Source organism: Bombyx mori, chromosome 13 (assembly GCF_030269925.1).
Source record: "Bombyx mori chromosome 13, ASM3026992v2".
NCBI classification, from domain to species: Eukaryota; Metazoa; Arthropoda; class Insecta; order Lepidoptera; family Bombycidae; genus Bombyx; species Bombyx mori.
Window position 1 is genome coordinate 2,296,328 of NC_085119.1, and position 22,757 is coordinate 2,319,084.

General features: G+C 35.5%; 1 protein-coding gene across 2 annotated transcripts in view; it reads left to right on the top strand.

Annotated features, from left to right (window-relative positions):
• The window catches only part of LOC101747179 (proton-coupled amino acid transporter-like protein pathetic), a 45,809-nt gene that overhangs the window by 17,272 nt on the left and 5,780 nt on the right, over positions 1 to 22,757 (top strand). For both annotated transcript variants that reach the window (XM_038014812.2, XM_012691974.4), the window contains exons 2-7: positions 12,272 to 12,339; positions 13,378 to 13,494; positions 14,867 to 15,017; positions 19,238 to 19,359; positions 20,517 to 20,601; positions 21,732 to 21,976. In XM_038014812.2, coding sequence (XP_037870740.1) covers positions 12,287 to 12,339; positions 13,378 to 13,494; positions 14,867 to 15,017; positions 19,238 to 19,359; positions 20,517 to 20,601; positions 21,732 to 21,976 — 773 coding nt within the window. In that variant the 5' untranslated portion in view covers positions 12,272 to 12,286. The remainder of the gene's footprint in view (positions 1 to 12,271; positions 12,340 to 13,377; positions 13,495 to 14,866; positions 15,018 to 19,237; positions 19,360 to 20,516; positions 20,602 to 21,731; positions 21,977 to 22,757) is intronic.

Sequence of the window (22,757 nt, forward strand, 5' to 3'; positions counted from 1 at the left end):
GTTCGAATCCCGCAGGCGGGCACCAATTTTTCTAGTGAAATACGCATTTAACTAATATTCACAATTGACTTCCATGGTGAAGGAATAACATCGTGTAATAAAAATCAAACCGCAAAATTATAATTTGCGTAATTACTGGTGGTAGGACGACCACCGCCCCGCCTATTTCTAGTGAAGCAGTAGGTAATGCGTTTTGGTTTGAAGGGTGGGGCAGCCTACATTGTACTGAGAACTGCGTGTACACTGTACTGTAACTACACTGAGACCTTATAACGTATATCTCAAAGTGGGTGGCGCCATTAACGCTGTAGATGTCTATGGGCTCCGGTAACCAACTAATATCAGGCAGTCCGTAAGTTCGTTAACCTCTCCATGAGAAAAAATATAAGTACAATATAAAAAAAAATAATTAATGTGTAACATGACTTAAATGCATGAATAATAATAACACAACGATATTATTATAAACGCAAAAAGTAAAATCTTTGAATAAAATATTTTACAATACGGTTTTTGTTTTAAAATTTCTATGGCTATCGCCTAATTAACATTTTCACACTTGGATTTATTTCGAAGCGTTGTTTTCGAGTTCGTTGACTTGTCTTCTATAAGTTATACTTTCTGAAATGTTATTATATGGGGTGGCGGTGACTCTTTTTTTTTTGTTTTATATATGACGGCACGAGCTCACAATACACCAAGAATTCAGCAGATCAGCAATTCACTGCAGAATTCTTTGAAAACGGATAAAAAAAATTAAGTGTTTAATACAGTTTAATAATTCATTAATTCAGTATTTAATGTATTAAGATTTTTTTTTTATTGCCTTTGTAGGCAGACGAGCATACGGCCCACCTGATGGTGAGTGGTTACCGTCGCCCATGGACTTCAACTATGCCAAGGGCAGAGCCAAGCCGCTGCCTACCGCTTAATACTCTCCACAAGCCTCGTTTGAAGAAGGACATGTCATAGCGCTCGGGAAACACCGTGGAGGGGAGCTCATTCCATAGCCGGATGGTACGTGGCAAAAAAGATCTCTGGAAACGCACTTTGGATGACCGCAGTGGCTCCAGGTAGTATGGATGAACTCTACTCCGGTGGCGGGCGGTGCGATGGTAAAAACGAGACGTTGGTATCATCTCGAACAATTCCTCAGAGCACTCCCCATGGAACATGCGGTACAAAATACAGAGGGAACCGAAGTCCCTCCGCAGACCCAGAGGCTCCAAACGAGACAAACTCACTTAATAACAAAATAAAAATACATAATAATCATAATAAGTACAAACACTTCAAACACTATTTTTGCTATTTTTTGCATGTCAGGTTACATCCGGATACAGACTAGCAACAAAAATATGTAGCATATAGCTAATACGTGTATTCATTAACCATCACAGGTATTACTATTTAAACGTCTTTAAATGTTCAATTCCCACGATTTTGCATCTACAGATTTAATTCGGTCATTAAAAGACAATCAACATTTAATTGTGCTTTACGTACTGTCTGTAAGCATTTTTTTTTTCTTTTTTTATTGCCAAGATGTGTGGACGAGCTCACAGCGCACCTGGTGTTAAGTGGTTACTGGAACCCATAGACATCTACAAAGTAAATGCGCCACACACCTTGAGATATAAGTTCTAAGGTCTCAGTATAGTTACAACGGCTGCCCCACCCTTCAACGCATTACTGCTTCGCGGCAGAAACCGGCAGGGTGGTGGTACCTACCCGTTCGGATTCACAAGAGGTCCTACCACCAGTGATTATACAAATTATAATTTTGCGGGTTTGATTTTTATTACACGATGTTATTCCTTCATCGTGGAAGTCAATCGTGAACATTTGTCAAGTACGTAATTCATTTGAAAAATTGGTACTCGCCTGCGGGATTCGAACACGGTTGCATCGCTAGATACGAATGCACCGGACGTCTTATCCTTTAGGCCACGACGACTTAAAATATAGTGATCGAACTCTGCCGTCAGCTCGACTAGGAACGTATGCATGTGCACTTCTCAAAGCAATCGGGCACAATGAGCATATGCACTAAGCAGAGTGAGAGGCATCCGCGGTCACGATTCACCCACTCATCGCTAGACATAAAGTCGTCAACTGAGCTGGATATTTTTACTTGTAGTTTAGTGAAGTTTATAAAAATGTTATAGGGCATCCTCCACGTTAGTAATAGATTAGTAGTGTAATTGTTTAATTGTATATTGTGAATAAAATTATATCCTTACATTATAAGTTAGATTAGTTTTTGTTGTTCTAAGGAACATTGTGTACAAATTCAGCACTTTGTCTTGTTTGGTCGTGCGCACATGGCTTATGTTGCATGCTAGATTTTGTTTCTTTTTACTTGTGTTTATGTAAGATACATTTAGCTTGTGATGTGTATTGTGTGCTTAATAGATAAATAAATCACTCGTCTTCAAGTATGCGATGAGAATTAAAAAAATAAATAGGTATAGCTACGTGAGAATTGTCCTGCACGATATCAACTTGTTATGACATTTCGCTATTGTTTCAAACAACGCGAGATACTTCTAAACATTATCTATTGTTTTTATTACTCATACGTGTATTTTTCTGCTTCTTATGTACAACAAACGTATCTTACAAACTGGAATGGTTAAATTAGTTTAATTTGAAAACAATCGGAATTTTAGTTCCGAAGTAATTTTTTTACTATCTGTGTACTGAGCCGTGACGTGAAATCTCTGAGGTTGCTATAAGCAACTGGCTGGCGGTTTTGGATATGAACTTATTACACAGGTCGATAATGATTATTTCCGTCGTCATGCATTCCAGGTTGTAGGATGATTTTGCCGATAGTGGTGTTGTATAAATAAATATAATTAAGTCTAAGAAACGTCAAATATCAATGTGGCTGTTGTCTATGAGCTCAAGTAATCATTTAGTATGATATAAAAAAATTGATAAGCACATATAGACAAACAAATCCATAGGTGTACATCCTGGATGAGCCCATGCTCGCCCACCTGTCCTGGTGAAACTGGAAAGGCTTCCGCACCACCTGCAATCCTTCCTTCACACAAGGTGTACGTTCATATCCCTTTTTTCACACGTCCTTCTTCAAAGGAGGCTTGTGGAGAGTATTAAACTGTAGGCAACGGCTGCCTCTGCTCCTGGCATTGCTGACTGCAACCACTCACCATCAGATGGGCCGTATGCTCGTCAGAATACAAGAGCAATAAAAAAAAAATACTTTTGGAATTTCATACTCTATGCGTGGAGAAGAAGTACATTTAGATACTTAATTTTAAATGCTTGTAAACAAATAATTACAATATCTTAGGTTTGTTCCGCATAACTTGTAATGCATGACTCGTGAAGGCTTTCGTATTCTTCCGCGGTTTTTCTACGAAGTTACAACCGTTGTAAATATTAAAACACATTATTGTAAATACTATAACGTATTATTGGTATTTAAATCATTCCTTACTTATAATTTATATTGGAAAATGTGTAAAGGTATCTTAATGATTGAATTCACTTCTTTTCATTGCTTTCATAAAATTCTTTTATTTATAAAATAATAACACATCATTGTAAATAGACATGCTTTAACAAAAACCGACTTCAAGTAGAAAAAATGAAGATATTCCAAAACAAATTAATATACACTTAAAACAATAATCATCGAAATCGGTTGCCGTGATATTGAGTTATTGAGTTATTTATCTATTTGTCGCGCACGTACTTAATGCAAATTTAAGACTTATATGGTTTTCTCATGGATACTATTATCAGAGCTGGACTAAATTGAAATGGGACTACACGGAAAGTGTCAGCTTTCTAATAAAAAAATAATCATCAAAATCGATTCACCCAGTCAAAAGCTATGAGGTAATAAACATTAAAAAAAGTACATACAGTCGAATTGAGAACCTCCTCCTTTTTTAAGTCAGTTAAAATTTCAGAACGAAGCCAAAGGACAATGCCCAAAAGTGGGCCAACTTTGTGTCAAAGCTATTTGTACTTGCAAAATTATGCCTTATTTTTTCACGTTGTTTACTTTATGTATCAACATTCATTTCACCCTGGCATTGTTTTACAAAGAAATAAATTACTTATTTTATAACATCCAAAAACTAAGTACTTTCATCATTCATAATTTTTAAATTCGCCAATAGGCAGATAAAGGGCTTAGCCCATACAGCCTTAAAGTAAACCTAAATGCTGCCAAACGAAAGAGTTGTCTGTGACTTGAATAACAAATTAAAAAAAAAAGCTAGTGGAACGGCTATAATTCAGACTTTTTTAGTTAATTTTTGTTCAATTCAATATTTATATATTATTATTGTAATAATAATTATTATCTAAAACCATGATTTATTTAATATTTTTAGACATTAATGATTCCAATAGTAAAAATCTCAATGGTCCACCATTACTTATTCTTATTATCTATGGTCAGAGAGTTTGGCTTGGCAAAACTTCACTTGAAGTTTTATTTTAATGTATTTTTAATATTTACTACGCTACGCTCTTTGCCTGCCTATTGGTGAATTTAAAAAACAACAACAACAAAATCTTTGCCGGCTTCCGGATTTTCATTTCCGAAAGAAGGGTCAATGTCCATTCTCAGAAACCACCGTCATTTTATTATTATTATGAGGATATAATAATAATAAAATGTACATAAGGGCTTATTTCTAGCAACATTAACAACAATTAGCTTATTTAATTAATGTAACTAATTATGAGAGCGATTATTGATTTCGAAGAAAACAATTAACAACTTAATTTTAGCTGCAGAAAAAACAATTTCTCTTAAACCTGGGTGAGAATATAAAAATCGTTTTCTGAATATGAAACGATATTTCTTTGTCTATCAAATTAAGTTAAAACCATAATGACATGACAACTTTTTTAGGGGCCCAAACGTCCAAAGAAAATGGGCATTGTCCTTTACATTTATACCTTTTATGTGACATGTTTGCGTGAAATTACAATTTATTTTAATTTTTAACACTGGAAATTCATTGTCGACGTTTCTCATTGTCACAATATTTACATAAACTGCTATTTTAATTAACAATTCTAACACGTGCAGTTAATTTATACGAAATCTATAATAAGCATAAACATAATATACTTAGTCTGGCCATAAATACTGTTACAATTAAAAATAAACAAAATATTACATTTGAATTTGGAATCTGTTATTTTTATATGATTGCTCATTGAGTTTTCTCATTTTGGCGCCAATACATTGTACAATATTTTGCGATATTAAAATGGAGTGGGGTGATAAACAGAACCGAATCGCTGTGATTGCATTACATAAAGTAAGTATGGAGCCAAATGCAATTTTTAAAATTCTCCATACGCTTGGTATTAGTAAAATGTTTGTGTACCGGGCTATTAATAGGTGCAATGAGACCTCCTCTGTTTGTGACAGAAAAAGATCTGGCCGTCCACGTAGTGTTCGTACGAAAAAGGTGGTCAAAGCAGTAAGGGAAAGAATTCGAAGAAATCCTGTCCGAAAGCAAAATATTTTATCTCGGGAGATGAAGATAGCACCTTTTTTTTTATTGCTTAGATGACTGGACGAGCTCACAGCCCACCTGGTGTGAAGTGGTTACTGGAGCCCATGTACATCTACAACGTAAATGCGCCACCCACGTTAATAAATGCGCCACCCACCTTATAAATGTAGGAGAAGAGCATCCGTTATTCATCATTCATCATTCCTTATTCCTTAATTGCGCCAAAGGAGTATCCCTAAGGAGGTGCTAAATATCAGGCACTACTTTTTATGTAAACGTGCCTAACGAAACGAACTGTAAATGTATCTTGTTGTAATCATTAAAGGAAACAATGGATCATTTGATTCCTTCAATAGTTTAATGACATTTTAATTCAATGTCCTTTGTTATAGAACACTTCTCGTGCGTGATCAATAGGATTACGTGCAACTATCATTTTCAAGAGTATTAAGTATGTTTTTTTTTATTGCTTAGATGGGTGGACGAGCTAACACCTGGTGTTAAGTGGTTACTGGAGCCCATAGACATCTACAACGTAAATGCGCCACCCACCTTGAAACATGAGTTCTAAGGTCTCACTTTTAACAGTACAACGGCTGCCCCACCCTTCGAACCGAAACGCATTACTGGTACACGGCAAAAATAGGCGGGGTGGTGGTACCAACCTGTGCGGACTCACAAGACGTCCTACCTACCAGTAAACTAGAATAGGTAGGGGGAAAAATCGACTGAAGTCGTATAGTTTATGACCCCGGTAACCTCTCACACCATCTTCAAATGGGTCATTAGCTGGTCCATTCGTAATTGTTATTAACAACATCCATGGTATAGTAAACAATGCATCACAAATACACATGTAATTAGGTATGTTTAATTGCTGGTAATTATCCGGATTTATGTTGGTTGACACGCAAAAACTAAATGGTGTTTTAATTATTATCTCATTATAATTACTATGTGTTTTTATTGTCTTATGAAGTGAAGTATATTAAATGCTCATTTTATGTATGTTTCAACAGTTTTAACTATTTTAATATCTGTATATATATAAATGAATTGCTGTTCGTTAGTCTCGCTAAAACTCGAAAACGGCTGGACCGATTTGGCTAATTTTGGTCTTGAATTATTTGTGGAAGTCCAGAGAAGGTTTAAAAGGTAAGGTTAAATATGAAAATGCTCGGAATTAAATAAAAATAACAACAAATCGTTTTGTTTGTTTCATGTTTATTTTATACAAAAGCTTAGGTCTTTTATTTATCGATTGAGGCACTACGAAGTCTGCCGGGTCAGCTATTTTAATATATATATTTTTTGGCGAATTTGTTTTGTAAATTTTACCAGTTGCTATTGACACCGGCAATATATTTACCGAAACTCAAACATCGGTGGCCTAAACCGGATAAGGCGCCTGGCGTACTTGTATCGAATGTTCTATGTTCTGTTCTGAGTTCTAACTCTTTGGCGGCTATCTTTTTTTTTCCCACAAAATATGTAAATAGCAACACTTTTATTTTACCGGTGTGTAGTCATTACAAGAGCCTATAAAAATTGAGTAGGCGAATGCTGCCCGTAGGCTATATAATATAATAATCGCATTACCTATAAGCCAGGTTATTCTTCCGAATTAAATTTGACAAAAACCTTGAAAGTTCGGTTTTGCCCATCTAAAAACCACTTTCAGTATTATGATATTTCCAAATTTCATTTGAGACTATAAGCTGTGATAAAAGTTGCACTATTCGACCGGTTTAGAAATGATTCAACGCGTTGAAGGCCACAGAATTGTTGGAATATATAAAGTATCACACTAATTATTATCACAGTCATCGATGAACAAATATATTTCAGAACAAGCTGACCCGGCAGACTTCGGAGTGCCTCAATCGATAAATAAAAGACACACCAAGGGGACACATCAAAGGAAAAACAAAATTGTTTGTTTTTATATAATTCCGAGCTTTTTTATATTTTCTCTTCTCTCTCTCTTCTTTTAAACCTTCCCTGGACTTCCACGAATAATTCAAGACCAAAATTAGCCAAATCGGTCCAGCCGTTCTCGAGTTTTAGCGAGACTAACGAACAGTAATTCATTTTTATATATAGAGATTACACTTTGCGCAATTATCAAAGTATAATTATCGGACAATATAACATAAAAATTAAGAAACGTAAGCTCTGTCACCCACACAACGTACATCCATCGCCGTGTAGTTGAAAGTATTAGTTTTTGACACGCTAAAATACATACAATAAATGAAACTAGAGGTCCCACAGTAGTCGAAATTCGACTATAATTAATTGGAATTGTAAGTTTGTACACTATTATAATCAAAATTTCGCTAAGGCTACACTATAAAAAAAATATTAATAAAGACAAACAATATTTAATCTATTCTCAATTTGACAACAGACGTCAAGAACAAAAGTTTGACAATAAATAGTATGCATGCGTGTGTGCGTCAAATACATGGTATGTAGTGTGTGTAATGTTTTCTTTATTGATTTAATGTATTTTAAATGCATTCTTTAATAAAATATTAGCATTGTGCACTTCTTCTCTATATTCTGTATAAGTGTGGAAAATTTCATACTCCCTCCGTCCGCGCAATTTTCGTAAAAAGGGATACAAAGTTTTTGCTTCACGTATTAATATATAGATTCCAATGATTGAACAAGTCATTAGCAATCTCAATACTTTGTACAATACTGAGTGCCGATAGCAAGCACTCGTGTAAGCTCACTAACGATTAACTGATAATATAACGCATCTGGGCAATACTAGTTGAGTGTCGTATACGTCTTTGTACTGTGTTCTTAGACTTAATCACTCCAATCCCTAGAATTGTAAAAGAAAAAGAAAGGTAGAAGAAAAAGAAAGAAAAAGAAAGTGGTAGGACCTTTTGTAAGTCCGCGCGGGTGGGTACCACCACCCTGCCTATTTCTGCCGTGAAGCAGTAATGCGTTTCGGTTTGAGCCGTTGTAACTTACTTGAGACCTTAGAACTTATATCTCAAGGTGGGTGGCGCATTTACGTTGTGGATGTCTATGGGCTCCAGTAACCACTTAACACCAGGTGGGCTGTGAGCTCGTCCAGCCATCTTAGCAATAAAAAAAAGAAAAAAAAAAAGAGCCCATGCATTCCTTCCATCAATATTAATTAAACGATTATAAAAAAAAATATTCAATCATCAATCTATCTCAATGTTAATCTAAAATTAATGTGATAATGATATAAATTAATGATATTTATTTGTTTCTATAATATATACAGAACCATTCATAAAACTCGGCTAAATATAGAAAATGAATTCTAAATGATATTCGAACGTCCCAAATAATACAAGGTTAACAACCGATGAGGAAAATAGACGAAGGTTAACTTATAGATGAATCATAAGAGACACAATTACATGATAATGAAAATGTTCACTTTTAACCATTCAGATATACCTATTAATTTAACTTGGTAAGATACTCGCTATACTGATATCGAGTGATGATCATAATAATTATTACCATAATGATTATTGTAATAATAACTGAATTAAAGGAAGAGATTATACGACTATAGAACATGAACAGAGTATCCATTGTACATATCTTTCGCGTTCTGCAGTGCCGGCATCATTCCCAAACATCTACTCCACTACGTAAAACAAATAAATTAGGATACTAACACTTACATGACCATGCAAAAAGCAGCTATATTAAACACGTGCAGAATTGTTCGGAAGTTTATTCAGGACGACCTTCCCAAGGTGAACTCCACTTGACCTAAGCCTGTGGTTTGCCCCATTAATTACCGAAAATTCGAAAAAAAATAACTATGATAATAATAATAACTGAGAGCAAATCACGCACGATCTTCCGGCTCCAATTTAGGATTCCCTGTGTTATAGGTACGAGAGACTGACATACATACTTATCTATATATTAATACGTGAAGCAAAAACTTTGTATCCCTTTTTTACGAAAATTGCGCGGACGGAGGAGTATGAAATTTTCCACACTTATAGAGAATACAGAGAAGAAGTGCACAATGCTAATATTTTTTAAAAATAATGCATAAAAGATACATTAAATCAATAAAGAAAACATTACACACACTACACTTCATGTATTTGACGCACACACGCATGTCTATTTATTGTCAAACTATTGTTCTTGACGTCTGTTGTGAAATTGAGAATAGATTAAATATTGTTTGTCTTTGTTAATATTTTTTATAATGTAGTCTTGGCGAAATATGTGATTATAGAATTACAATTCCAATTAATTATAGTCGAATTTCGACTGCTGCGGGACCTCTAGTATATGACAATTTTATACAGAAATATAAAGATAATAAACGCCCAGACAAAGAGCAAATAACCCTGTTCATCACACGAATGTTTGCTCGATGTGAGAATCGAACCCCACGAGTGCAATAGTCAGGGGTGCTAACTTCTGCATCACCGAGTTAGGTAAAGTCGAGCTTAACTGTCGAGCTAACGAGTCACTGTAATTTATAGTTCCTTTTCATTGGCATTTTAATTAACTACCAGCCAATTGAGTAGCTTTTGTATATTCTGGTGCTAGAACCTTTTGTGAGTCCGCACGGGTAGGTACCACCACCACCACCACCCCGCCTATTTCTGCCTTGAAGCGGTAATGCGTTTCGGTTTGAAGGGTGGGGTAGCCGTTGTAACTATGCTGCGACCTTAGAACTTATATCTCAAGGTGGGTGGCGCATTTACGTTTTTTTTTATTGCTTATGTGGATGGACGAGCTCACAGCCCACCTGGTGTTGTAGATGTCTATGGGCTCCAGTAGCCACTTAACATCAGGTGGGCTGTGAGCTCACCCAACGTACTAAGCAAATAAAAAAAATAAAAAAAAAACTTTTCCTACGCCATTACAATTACCATACTAGACACATAGAACCCCGAAATAGCTACCCAAAAATTAATTAACCATTGGCAAAATTCTAATAAGCATTAGGATTTTTAAATTGTCCGATACCCAAAGGGTAAGAATGGATCGTCGATTAAAAAAAACTATTTACTGCTACAAGTTTAATGACAAAAAACCAGTCTTATCCTCCAACAGGTACCTTGCAGTGATAAGCGAGACTGTATTTGGATTTTCCACGGCTATATTTCGGTCGACCTTAATACTAATTTGTTTAAATAATTATCAGTGTACAGATTTTACATTTTTTGCTGCTACTTAGGTACATTGAAACATAAGGCCGAGATTACCAGGGTATCATAATTATGATCGTTGCCCCAATCTTAAAACCGGAACGCATGACTTCTTCACGGGAGAAATTAGCAGTATAGGGCACGAATTACACAAATTAGCAAAGGAGACTGAAACGATTACATACATTTTTGGGCCCGAATGTAATGTGATGAAACTAATATGAATTAATAGATTCAGATTTATCAGTACCTTGCTGAAAATTATAAAAGTTTTCTCAATCTGAGAGCCGAGTTAATAAAGATTTAGTAAAAGTTAGGTTATGTTACAATCTCTTTAAAAGAGCTGAATAATAACTTATTTAAGCATAAGTAAATGTTTATTATATCCATTGGATAATCTTTTAAATGTCATATTATGAATGAATATCAATGATATATTATTATATCAGGTATGGAATATGGAATTGCTATCCCACAATTCACACAGCGATCCATAATTTCAACAGTATCCAATGCAACAATTTCAAGTCAAACGTGTGAGCGATCTTCGGTGTCCAGTGTAGAAGCAATTGTCGTACAAGGCTGGCAGAGTTGGAATCCGTAATAATAAAGCAGTGATCGTTGAAAATATAAAAACAGCCCGATAGATACACACTCAAAATGCGTCGAAGATACAAAACGAGTAGAACAGAAAAAACCAACAAGCGCCAAAAAATAATTGTATAATCTATGAACAAACGTCATGTCAGCTTACTGTCAAAGCTGTCATCAAAAATACAATCGATTTTAATCGATTTGAAATCGATAATCATATTACTTTGCTAAGTAATAATAGACTTTTTCTTCATTTATGAATATAATCGCAATTAAATCCGGCGCATACCGCACTTGTATACAACAAGTATAAATCGCTCATTTAATTACTTTGCATTAATTACCTAGTGCAATGTTTTTCTTTTTATAATGCTGTAATCGATTAATTAAATCGATCACACCGTTATACCGACAAAAACTAACTTTCTCATTTTCTCCGGTCCCAGAAAGAGGATTGAGGTGATTTTTTATATTCTTATATAAAAAAATATGACAATTTTTTTAGACTACATTCCAAGTTATTACATTTTGGCCCACGATTTTCCGTCTCCTTTTGTCAGTTGTAAAATGTTAAGTTATTGCTACATTATTATTTAAAAATTTACAACGTTTTGAAACACTTAACACAACTACACTTTCCGTGTTCAAGGAATATATTCACGACAGTCATGCAAAGATACCTAACCAAAAACCGAATAGAAAATGTTCTATGCAATATTTGGTGGAGAATGTACGCAGCACGAAATAGTTAAAAATCATGTAATAAAAAATATCAACGACCCTCCAAACCTGTACTTTGAAAAATCATCAATAAAATCGACATTGAGAGCGGAAAGAAAAGAATCACCGTCTTTTCACTCCCTTGGGGAGGAGATAAAGCCATCAGCAATCCTTGTCTATTATTTGACAAAACGAGAAAAAATATATAAAATAATATTGTAAAAACATTTTTCAGTTCTGAATCTTTTGTTACAGGCAACAAATATCAAAATGGGAGGAGTTGAAAAAAAAGATGGCATTGTACTCAACAACTTCAATTCAACGTAAGATTGTTTCGCAATTCTATTTTGTTTCTTATTGTCAGAAATGTCATCTCATTGAAGTCAATCTTTAGATGTCCAAAACTATTATTGACTACTTTCCCTTGAGTGTAAGACTCTAATAGATTTCAAAATTGAGTAGTTAGAATAAAGCCTTAGTGTTTTATTAGTAAAAATGAGATAGCCAATTAAATTCGAACTGTTCCAATCAATAAATGAAATTCATAAAAACCGCATTACCAATGAGACCGCAACCAATATGAGGCAATAAACGTACCATATTATGTGGTCACCTGTGAATTTATATTCGTGTTTAATGTAAAACACAATCATTATTATTGTTTGAAAAGCCTTTTACACGTTGACTACCCAACAAACCCAAATGGCATTGAACCTTAAAATATAAGTCTTCAAGCCAGAGAGCACTCAATCTAAAAGTAGTCAGCGATAGACAGCGGCTTAGCTGTGTCTTTGGAATATCTGGCATTCTTGAGCGACAGTAACAACTTATCATCGAGTGCTTATTTCTGCCGCCTCCCGCGCCTATCTCTGCCGTGAGGTAGTAATGCATTTCGATTTGAAGGGTGGATCTCCCGTTTTACTGTAAAAACTTAGACCTTAGAACTCATGTCTCGAGGTGGGTGGCGGTATTTACGCTATCAATTTTTATGGACTCCGGTATCCCCAGGTTGCCGTGAGCTTGTCCGTCCATCGAAGAAATACAAAAAAAAGGATACTAAAAAAGACAGATTCTGATAGTTAAGTTTCAATATTTACACAATAAAATCTCTCGCTTTTTCAATAATTTACAAAGAGTCTGCAATAAATATTTAAAATAACACCTGTTCTGAAATGGAGCAAATAAGTACTCCTCAGCTTGCTCCAAGCAAATTTTATCCTGAATCTTATATACTGTAGATGATCCATCAGACAGCTTTACAATGTACCAAACAAAGGCGTCAAAAGCGGTTCTCATCTTTATTGAAATAGTATGTTCAGAAACTCGTACTAACTTTTTTTATCTGTTTTTATTTATTTTAGAGCAAATTTGACGTCGAATTCCGGCTTCCAGTCTACTCTGACCCTCGGTTCAAAGGAGGTCATAAATGAAAAAGCTTATGATCCCTTCGAGCACCGAAATGTTGAGCATCCGACATCGTATGTAACTTGACTTCTTTAGAAAACAATAATAATATTTTTACATAATTACATAAAACTCGCAATCAATAAAAATATTGTAGACTAAGAAACCACACAGGATAATAATAGCTCAGCTATTTTGAAGAAGAGTATGCGATCACTTAACTTAAAACTACTGTTATTGGTTCAGCACCATTCTTCAGCAGCCGTAAATGGTACCATTTTGTATTCACCGAACTCTCTTTCGAATTCTTTTCTTCAGTATGTAACAGAAACAGAGCTGCACATAGGGACGAAGATAAGGCCAGAAGTTTCTAATTTAAACTAACACACCGATTCCGTACCAAGTCAAAAGTCTTGTAGAAGCAAGGTCGCTCGGGATTCTCACAGGGGATTTCGACACTGCCGAAACTAACATTTACATACTTAAATTATATTTTTACATACAATATTATGCCGTCGTCGTGGCCTAAAGGATAAGACGTCCGGTGCATTCGTATCGAGCGATGCACTGGTGTTCCAATCTCGCTGGCGGGTACCAATTTTTCTAATGAAATACGTACTCAACAAATGTTCACGATTGACTTCCACGGTGAAGGAATAACATCGTGCAATAAAAATCAAACCCGCAAAATTACAATTTGCGTAATTACTGGTGGTAGGACCTCTTGTGAGTCCGCACGGGTAGGTACCACCACCCCGCCTATTTCTGCCGTGAAGCAGTAATGCGTTTCGGTTTGAAGGGTGGGGCAGCCGTTGTAACTTACTTGAGACCTTAGAACTTATATCTCAAGGTGGGTGGCGCATTTAAGTTGTAGACGTCTATGGGCTCCAGTAACCACTTAACACCAGGTGGGCTGTGAGCTCGTCCACACATCTCAGCAAGAAAAAAAAAATGCTAAATGAAGCTGACTGACGATGCGGCTTACGGATTCGGTTTGGACGAAGTTAAAACGATGCATCACATACTTTGCGAGTGGAATGGCCTAGCAAGGGCAAGAATAGACTTATTGGGCAAAGGACATCATTCTATACTAAAACGTCTAGAGGCTTTTACTTTCAAACATGGTTACAAAACTTGTGCAAGCGATTGGAGATAAAAAGTAGAGGACAGGGGAATGACATATTATATCTCGAGGGTCGAAGTGCTGGGAACTATTTGCCCAGTCTCGTAAAAAATTAAGCTAGGAATCAGCAAGGATACGTACCACTGTACGTTTTTTTTTCATTCATCTTATTTCTGTCACGTAGAACAATATATCTTTGTTGATGCTGATGTGTGCTTAAAGCAAGGTCATCAGATGAGCGTGCATAGATTTAACACTTTAATGGTTCAATAATAATTGAACAAGCTGTGGCTTTGATAATATTATCAAAATAACTTTTTCAGGACTATGGGCTCCCTTGCTCATCTGCTCAAGTCGTCACTTGGTTCAGGCGTCCTGGCGATGCCGGCAGCCTTCAAAAATGCCGGTTTAGTAATGGGCGTGATTGGGAACATATTCATAGGATTCATTTGTACACACTGTGTTTATGTGTTGGTGAGTACATTTTCTATTGCTTTTGTAGGCAGACGAGCATACGGCCCACCTGATGGTAAGTGGTCACCGTCACTCATGGACGTCAGCAATGCCAGGGGCAGAGCCAAGCCGCTGCCTACCATTAAGTACACTCCACAAGCCTCGTTTAAAGAAGGACATGTCATAGCGCTCGGAAAACACCGTGGATAACGATTGTGAGTACATAACCGTGTAATCACATCACTCGTCAACGCAGACTCGTGTTCGAGAATTAGCTATAATATAACCAACTATAGGCAAATGAAGATTGGTGACTAAGAATTCCACCCATCCAATTCGTCTGAGTTATCGGTTCTATATTTACGGTGGAATACTCATTGCTGCCTAAATGAGCTGATATAATAATGTTACGCGCTGGAGTTTGGGATAAATAAATAAATCTACCGAAGTACAAGTTAAAAACTATATTCAACACTTAGAACACTTCACAAGCACTTTAAAATTCTCAATTCGCTTCTTCCGCTTCGCTTCAGATGATCCGTTCGCTGTTTCGCTTCGAGTAGTTCCGATTACTAACTGACTCGTGCCATCTCTGCAACGCTTTTATAGCCGATACCACACACATAGAATTATCGAGAACATTCCATACATTTCGAGTATTGTGTTTCCGCTATCTAACAATAGATGGCGTTGTGCTTCTCGAGCGTTCTAGACGCTACTAGATCTTTCGATATTCGTTCGACTATTCGGCGATAGATGGCGTTACTCTTACCGGCGTAACAATAAGAAATCATTACAATTTATTTTCAGTTGGCTTAGTTATAGCCGGTCATAATTTTAAGGGTCGAACACACACTTGAGATTTCGAATTCATGTCACAGGCTGGGTGGTGACAACCCTGTTTTATTATCTCATAATTTATTGAACGAGTTCACAGCTCATAGGGCAGTTACCAGAACCTATAGATATCACAGCATGAATGCTACCATCTACTTTGTGAGATAAGATCGAAGTCTAAACTACATTACAGAACGTGATTCGCGTTGGTATTATACTCAAAGAACGCTACTACGAAGTCTTAGACTTAAATCCCTTAGTCGCCTTTTACGGGACTTACACGAGTTAGTACTATTTTAGACTACTGATTTAAAATTTTTACGCACTCTACCCACTTAGTACAAAGTGAGTAATTAGTTACCCACACAGGTAAATACTAAAAGCATGTATATACAAATAACTGTTACCTGCCTAATTGTTGTGCTGCAAATCAAATATATTCCAATTTGTGAAAGTCGCCATGGTCTAAAAGATAAGACGTGCATTCGTACCGGCATGCACCGGTGTTCGAATCCCGCTTTCGTTCAAAACCAATTTTTCCATTGAAATAGGTACTGAACAAATGTTCACGATTGGCTTCCATCGTGTAATAAAAATCAAACTCGCAAAATTATAATTTGCGTAATTACTGGTGGTAGGACGTCTTGCGAGTCCGCACGAGTAGGTACCACCATCGTGTCTATTTCTGCCGTGAAGCAGTAATGCGTTTTGGTTTGAAGGGTGGGGCAGCCGTAGTTAAAAGTGAGACCTTAGAGCTCATGACTCGAGGTGGGTGGCAGCATTTACGTTGTAGATGTTTATGGGCTCCGGTAGCCACTTAACATCAGGTGGGCCGTGGGTTAGTCTAGCTATTTAAGCAATAAAAAATAAAAAAAGCGAACATTATTCTAATCACATTGAAGTTGACGTAGTTAAGGTGACAGGATTCAATCCGTGTCAAAACAAACCAACGAAAAAGCAAAGAATTTTATCTAAATAATAAAATTGTTTGTGGTCACTTGAATCTTTGAAGTATTGAAGTACCTCTTATAAATCAGCGTTCACAGTTTGTTTGTAAGATTTGATCAAGACCAACAAGGGTGAAAATCGTGTAAATGAGATTCGTAGCTTTATGACAAAAACCTTAAGAACCACTTTGCGATGCAGCCTTCAAACATGTCATTCAACTTTAGCTCGCCAAGTGACCTTTTTTACAGCACTTTTCGACAGTACGAACGTTTCACAAGATATTATTATTGCTCAGCTAAACCTGTTCTTTGGGTCTTTGTTAAGTACAATACTTCACTTTGATCTTTATCTCTTGTGACAATTAAATTAAACATTTTGTGGATAATTTTATTGTTCAAAAGTTATTTGATATTTCACTTTAGTCATCGTCAAATTTGAACTAATTCGTTATATAGAAGTATCCATTCCAAAAATTGCTTAATTGGGATTTTGAAAGAAAAAAAAATCGATTTTTTAATTGTGTTTTAAAAATTAATTATTAATAATATGGATATTTAACGCAAAAAACTTAAAAACATTTTTTTTAAATTAATTATAAAGAAATAAAAATTGATAGAATTAAAAAAAAAACACGTGACTTATAAACGCGCCATGATTGGTCACCATACTTGTGACGTCATAATATTATAGCTATTTAATAACAGTACAGCGTTTACGACAAATACACGTGACTAGACAATAATATTGAAAATTTATTGCTAAAAAACGAGTTGTAAGTTAGTTACGATTAGCTATGTGTGATAAAGGATTTATAAAGGCTAAGTCTGAAGTTTTGGGATTATCACGGTACACACTTTGAAGCCATTTAATTCGACGTTTGTCATCTTGGGAAACATTTAAAAATATTTTTTCAGGAGTTATTTTTGTAGTATTCATGCATAATGGTACAAAACAAGAACGATAACTTTTGAGGTTCGACATCTTCAATATAAATATTTGATTGTTTAACAATGACCACAAAATTAAATAGATCAAAACACTGTTCTTATTATTATACTATATTGCTCGGTTTTTTTTTGATAACGCCATCTTGTTGTATCTTTAAAGCGGTTAGCTGCCCTCAATTAAGAAAAATAGTATTATTATTCGCCAATAGATGTCGGGAAGAGTTGATTATTGTAACGAAAACACGAATAAAACAACATTTTCTGAAAATAAATCGTAGCTAGATCGATTTATCGCCCCCGAAATCACCTGTATACTAAGTTTTATGAAAATCGTTGGAGCCGATTCCGAGATTCAGATTATATATATACAAAAATTGCTCGTTTAAAGGTATAAAATTAACAATGACAACAAAATTAAATAGATCAAAACACTGTACTTATTATTTCTATATGAACTGCAATGAGGGAAAACCTAACATTATGACGTCACACGCGCTCGGGTTTGATCGGAAGAAGTCGGTGTGTCTTCGGCACTGGATTCAAAAATAAATTTTTATTTTGAAATTACTTTTGATTTATAGCGAAAAAAAAAATGTTTTTTTATAAAACTATATGATATCTTTCCATTTACCACATAAATTTTTTTTTTCAAATTCCTAATTGTCTTTGGGGATGATACATCTTGCTAGAGGTCAGCTATGCCAGAAGTTGCAAGGGCCAATCTAATCTTTTCAGTTTATAAAACTAATTACGGCTAAGTATGTTCATAAATATAACCTCTATTAGTTCTAATAGTTAGAATGACAACGGTTACTTAAAAAGTTTAATATTATTAGTAAAAAAGCCCTCAAAGTTAACCAATTTTGTTTCTTTAGAGTAGATAATTACACTATCAAAAAACAAGTTGTAGGCCATGTCTCTTTTTTCTGAGGAATACATACAATTCATTATTTTTTTATAATAGATGAGTAAATGAAACTCAGGGCTTACGTAATCTTACGTAGCTATCGGTAACTCGAGGTAACACAGATAGTTTTTATTCTTGCTACTTGTAACAAACACAATATGCTCGCAATAAACTTAAGTCAAAGATAGATTTACGTCCAGTACTTAAGCTATTATATAGCTCAATTCTGAAAACGGAAATAGAACTCCTAGTTATTATTACTTAAACAAGGACAACCTCTAGCATTATAGCAAAACATTATTTGTAATTTTATGAAAAGTAAGCACAGCACACAGCACTTATACAATATCAATATGTATATATTCCATCAATGGAGTAAGACCAAAGTAATTAATAAACAAAGTACCTAATCGTAATGACAATTCAAGATTCTTGACAAACCAACTGGGAAACCTGATCTTGCCATTACCTTCTTCTTACTGATAGCTACAGTCTTCATAAATGTCACTAAAACATATTATTAGCTACTTATTGTGTATCTTATAATAATTGTATTCTACTAATGCTACTCTGGTGTTAAAATTTTTACGAATTTCAATTAGGTCAAAACGTCACAAGAAGTCTGCGTGGAAGCAAAGAAGCCCTCGATGGGTTTTGCCGAAACTTGCGGTGCTGCTTTTGAATTTGGACCAAAAAAATTAAGACCCTGGTCTAACTTCGTGAGGTATGATATTTTTTTTATAATTTTTTTATTACTTAGATGGGGGGACGAGCTCACAGCCCACCTGGTGTTAAGTGGTTACTGGAGCCCATAGACATCTACCACGTAAATGCGCCACCCACCTTGAGATATAAGTTCTAAGGTATCAGTATAGTTACAACGGCTGCCCCACCCTTCAAACCGAAACGCATTACTGCTTCACGGCAGAAATAGGGAGGGTGGTGGTACCTACCCGCGTGGACTCACAAGAGGTCCTACTACCAGTAATTAATTGAATTATTAACGGTAGGTAGCGGCTTGGCTCTGCCCCTGGCATTGCTGTAGTCTATGGGCGACGGTAACCACTCACCATCAGGTGAGCCGAATACTTGTCCGCCTATAACGACAATAAAAATTAAAAAAAACTTTAGTCTCTGTTCCTATAGTCAAACAAACTACCGTCTACCCACTGATATTAAGTCATGGAAGTCTTTACATACCTAACGATCTTAGTCCAAAACCATTTACTAGTTCGAATTTGGGCGATAAGGAGCAAGAAGGATCCTCCCTTAAGTATTCGATGATATTAAATCATTTAAATACTAGGAAACCTAAACGTGCTTGGCTTCCACTATTGCTAATTGTGTGAAGAAGATCGATTTCTTGAAACTATTTACGCATTATCTACCTTGATGATATTATACTATGAAAGAAACCTTCCCTAGAGCGCCAACCACAATTGTACTCCTGTTTTATTACAATCAGAGATATACATTTCAGGAACCCATAGAAGACAACAATCGATCTACATTTAAAAATATTGAAAATAATCTGTAGCAAAACTGAAAGTTTTTCACTTTGAATAAATATAGTGTCATCTATTAGATACCATCAAATCATCATGTCGATAAGTTAACTTACACCATCATCTGTTAGTGACCTATAGAGTCCTCTAATAATAATAACCCTTGTCGTACAATAAATAAATAAAATGTAATACAAAAACAAACACGATAATCATCGTGACACGTCAATTTATAAAATAGAGTAACATGAAACAATGAAATATTCAATATCAATTTGAATTGGAATGTCACCAAACCTTAAATAGAAAATTACATTCCTGTGATATTGAAAATAAGTATCAAAGTACATAAGTAAGCAAAGTATCTCTATTTCAGAATATTTGTGGACTACGCTTTGACATGCACGTACTTAGCAGCTCTCTGCGTTTATGTTGTATTCATCGCTGAGAATTTCAAACAGGTAATAAATAAATTTTTAAGTTCATAGATAAATTTCGCGCCCCCATCAATCTTAACACGTTCGCGTGTGCAACGTCTTATAAAATGGCGCAACGTCATATGACGGCCTCTAGATTATAATATTTATTTTGTCCGAACGCCTTTGGACGTCTATTTTATGGGCAAATTCCTATGGCCAATCTACTTAGCACCGCAACACATTCGATTTTCATATCTTACACTGCCGCGTTCCCTAAAAAAAACCATCATATTAAGATGTACGTATTACGGCGGGACGTTTTTAGACGTTGCTAAACTTTGAAGGGAAAAAAGGTTCGCCACAGTAGCAATATTCAGAAATGAGGTTGCTCACGCGAACGTGTTAAGTGGTTGCCGGAGCCCATAGTCATCAACAACGTAAATGCCGCCAGCTTACCTTCTGACATGAGTTACCGGTAACCAGTGAACACCAGGTGGGCTGTCGAGCTCGTACGCTTATCTCAGCAATAAAAAAAAATTAGAACTCATTTATTGTGAAGATGAAACCCAAGATAAAAAATCGGTCAAACCTCAAAATATTGATAGTTCTTTTCATGTGCAAAAAATGTTCTTAAAATCTGTGTTCATAAATATTTTTTTATAAAAATAATGATCGATGATCACCTTCGTCTGTAAGCATCTGTAAGCACGAAAATTGCAAAATTTTCAAAACATCGGAAATAATGACAAGGAGATTAAACCGCTTAAATATCTTTACCAATTAAAAGTCTAAGTTAACGGGTTCTAAATGAAATATTAATAGTTCTTTAATGGCAAACATCCTTAACACGGATATTGACTCCAAATCGGAATCAAGCCTGTATCTAGGGATACACTAATGAGGATCAATAATTGGGGTTAAACCATATAGTTAGTACGCCCGTACAATAACTCGAATGTTTGAAGGTTGGGATAATTAATACATTCCATACTTTGACCTTTTGTCCCTAGGTGAATGGCGGCATTTACGCTATGATGTCCATAGACGCCAAAATACAAGGGGAGCCTTGCGCTAATTAACCCATATATGCAGCAAAAAGCCTTGGACCAACAAAGCAATCATTAACTGAAAAATAAAAGTGCAGTGTCTCTCATTACATGTATTATTTCCAGGTCTTAGATGTATACGCTCCTAATGACAATCTTTCAGTGCAAGCATATTGTGCTTTAACCCTCGTCCCACTAGTTTTGATGAGCCAAATTCGCAACCTCAAATGGCTGGTACCATTCTCGGCTATTGCTAATGTTTTCTTAGTGATATGCTTCGGCATTACCTTGTATTACATCTTCAAAGACCTCCCGGTTAAGAGTGAAGCGACAATGGTTGCGAGTGTTTCAAAGTGGCCTTTGTTCATCAGGTGAGTTGCTTTGATACAATTTTATGTTACACTAGCTTTTGCCCACGACTTCGTCCGCGTGGAATAGTTCACAAATAATGTTTTATTTTAGAACAAATTTGGTTAATATAAAAAACGCTACAGTGAGCCAACCTTAACATATAGATAGATATATGCTGTTACAGACTTTTTTTAGATCTTTTAAAGGGGAATAATTCTGTCATACATTATCTTAGCGAAACTTTAACCGTTTCTGCAGCGCACGCAGCGGAAGCTCCCAAAAAGGGAAAAATACCCCGATTTTGAAACATTATTTATTGGTGATCCGCTTGTGTTAGCGTAATATTATATAGCCTATAGCCTTTCTCGATAAATGGGCTATCTAACACTGAAAGAATTTTTCAAATCGGACCAGTAGTTCCTGATATTAGCGCGGTCAAACAAACAAACTCTTCAGCTTTATAATATTAGTATAGATTCTATAGTATAAGAGTAATTAGTTGTAGTCTTATCTAAAATGGTAGGGAATTTTTCGATTGTATTCTTTTTCTAATGTATTTCGGAAAACAATACAAAAGTGTTTAAAATACGATACCTGATTTTGACCTACCTGAAACCTGACCTGACCTAAAATTATGATACCTGAATAAAACAAACATTACTTTAGTCTGTTACGTATTTTATACCACAATAAAACAAATGTTTCGACCTTCAAAGGATCGACAATAATGTATTTTTTTTTTTTTTTTTTTTTTTTTTTTTTTATGATTGAAAGTTTACTGGTGGCCCGAAGGCCTTTCCA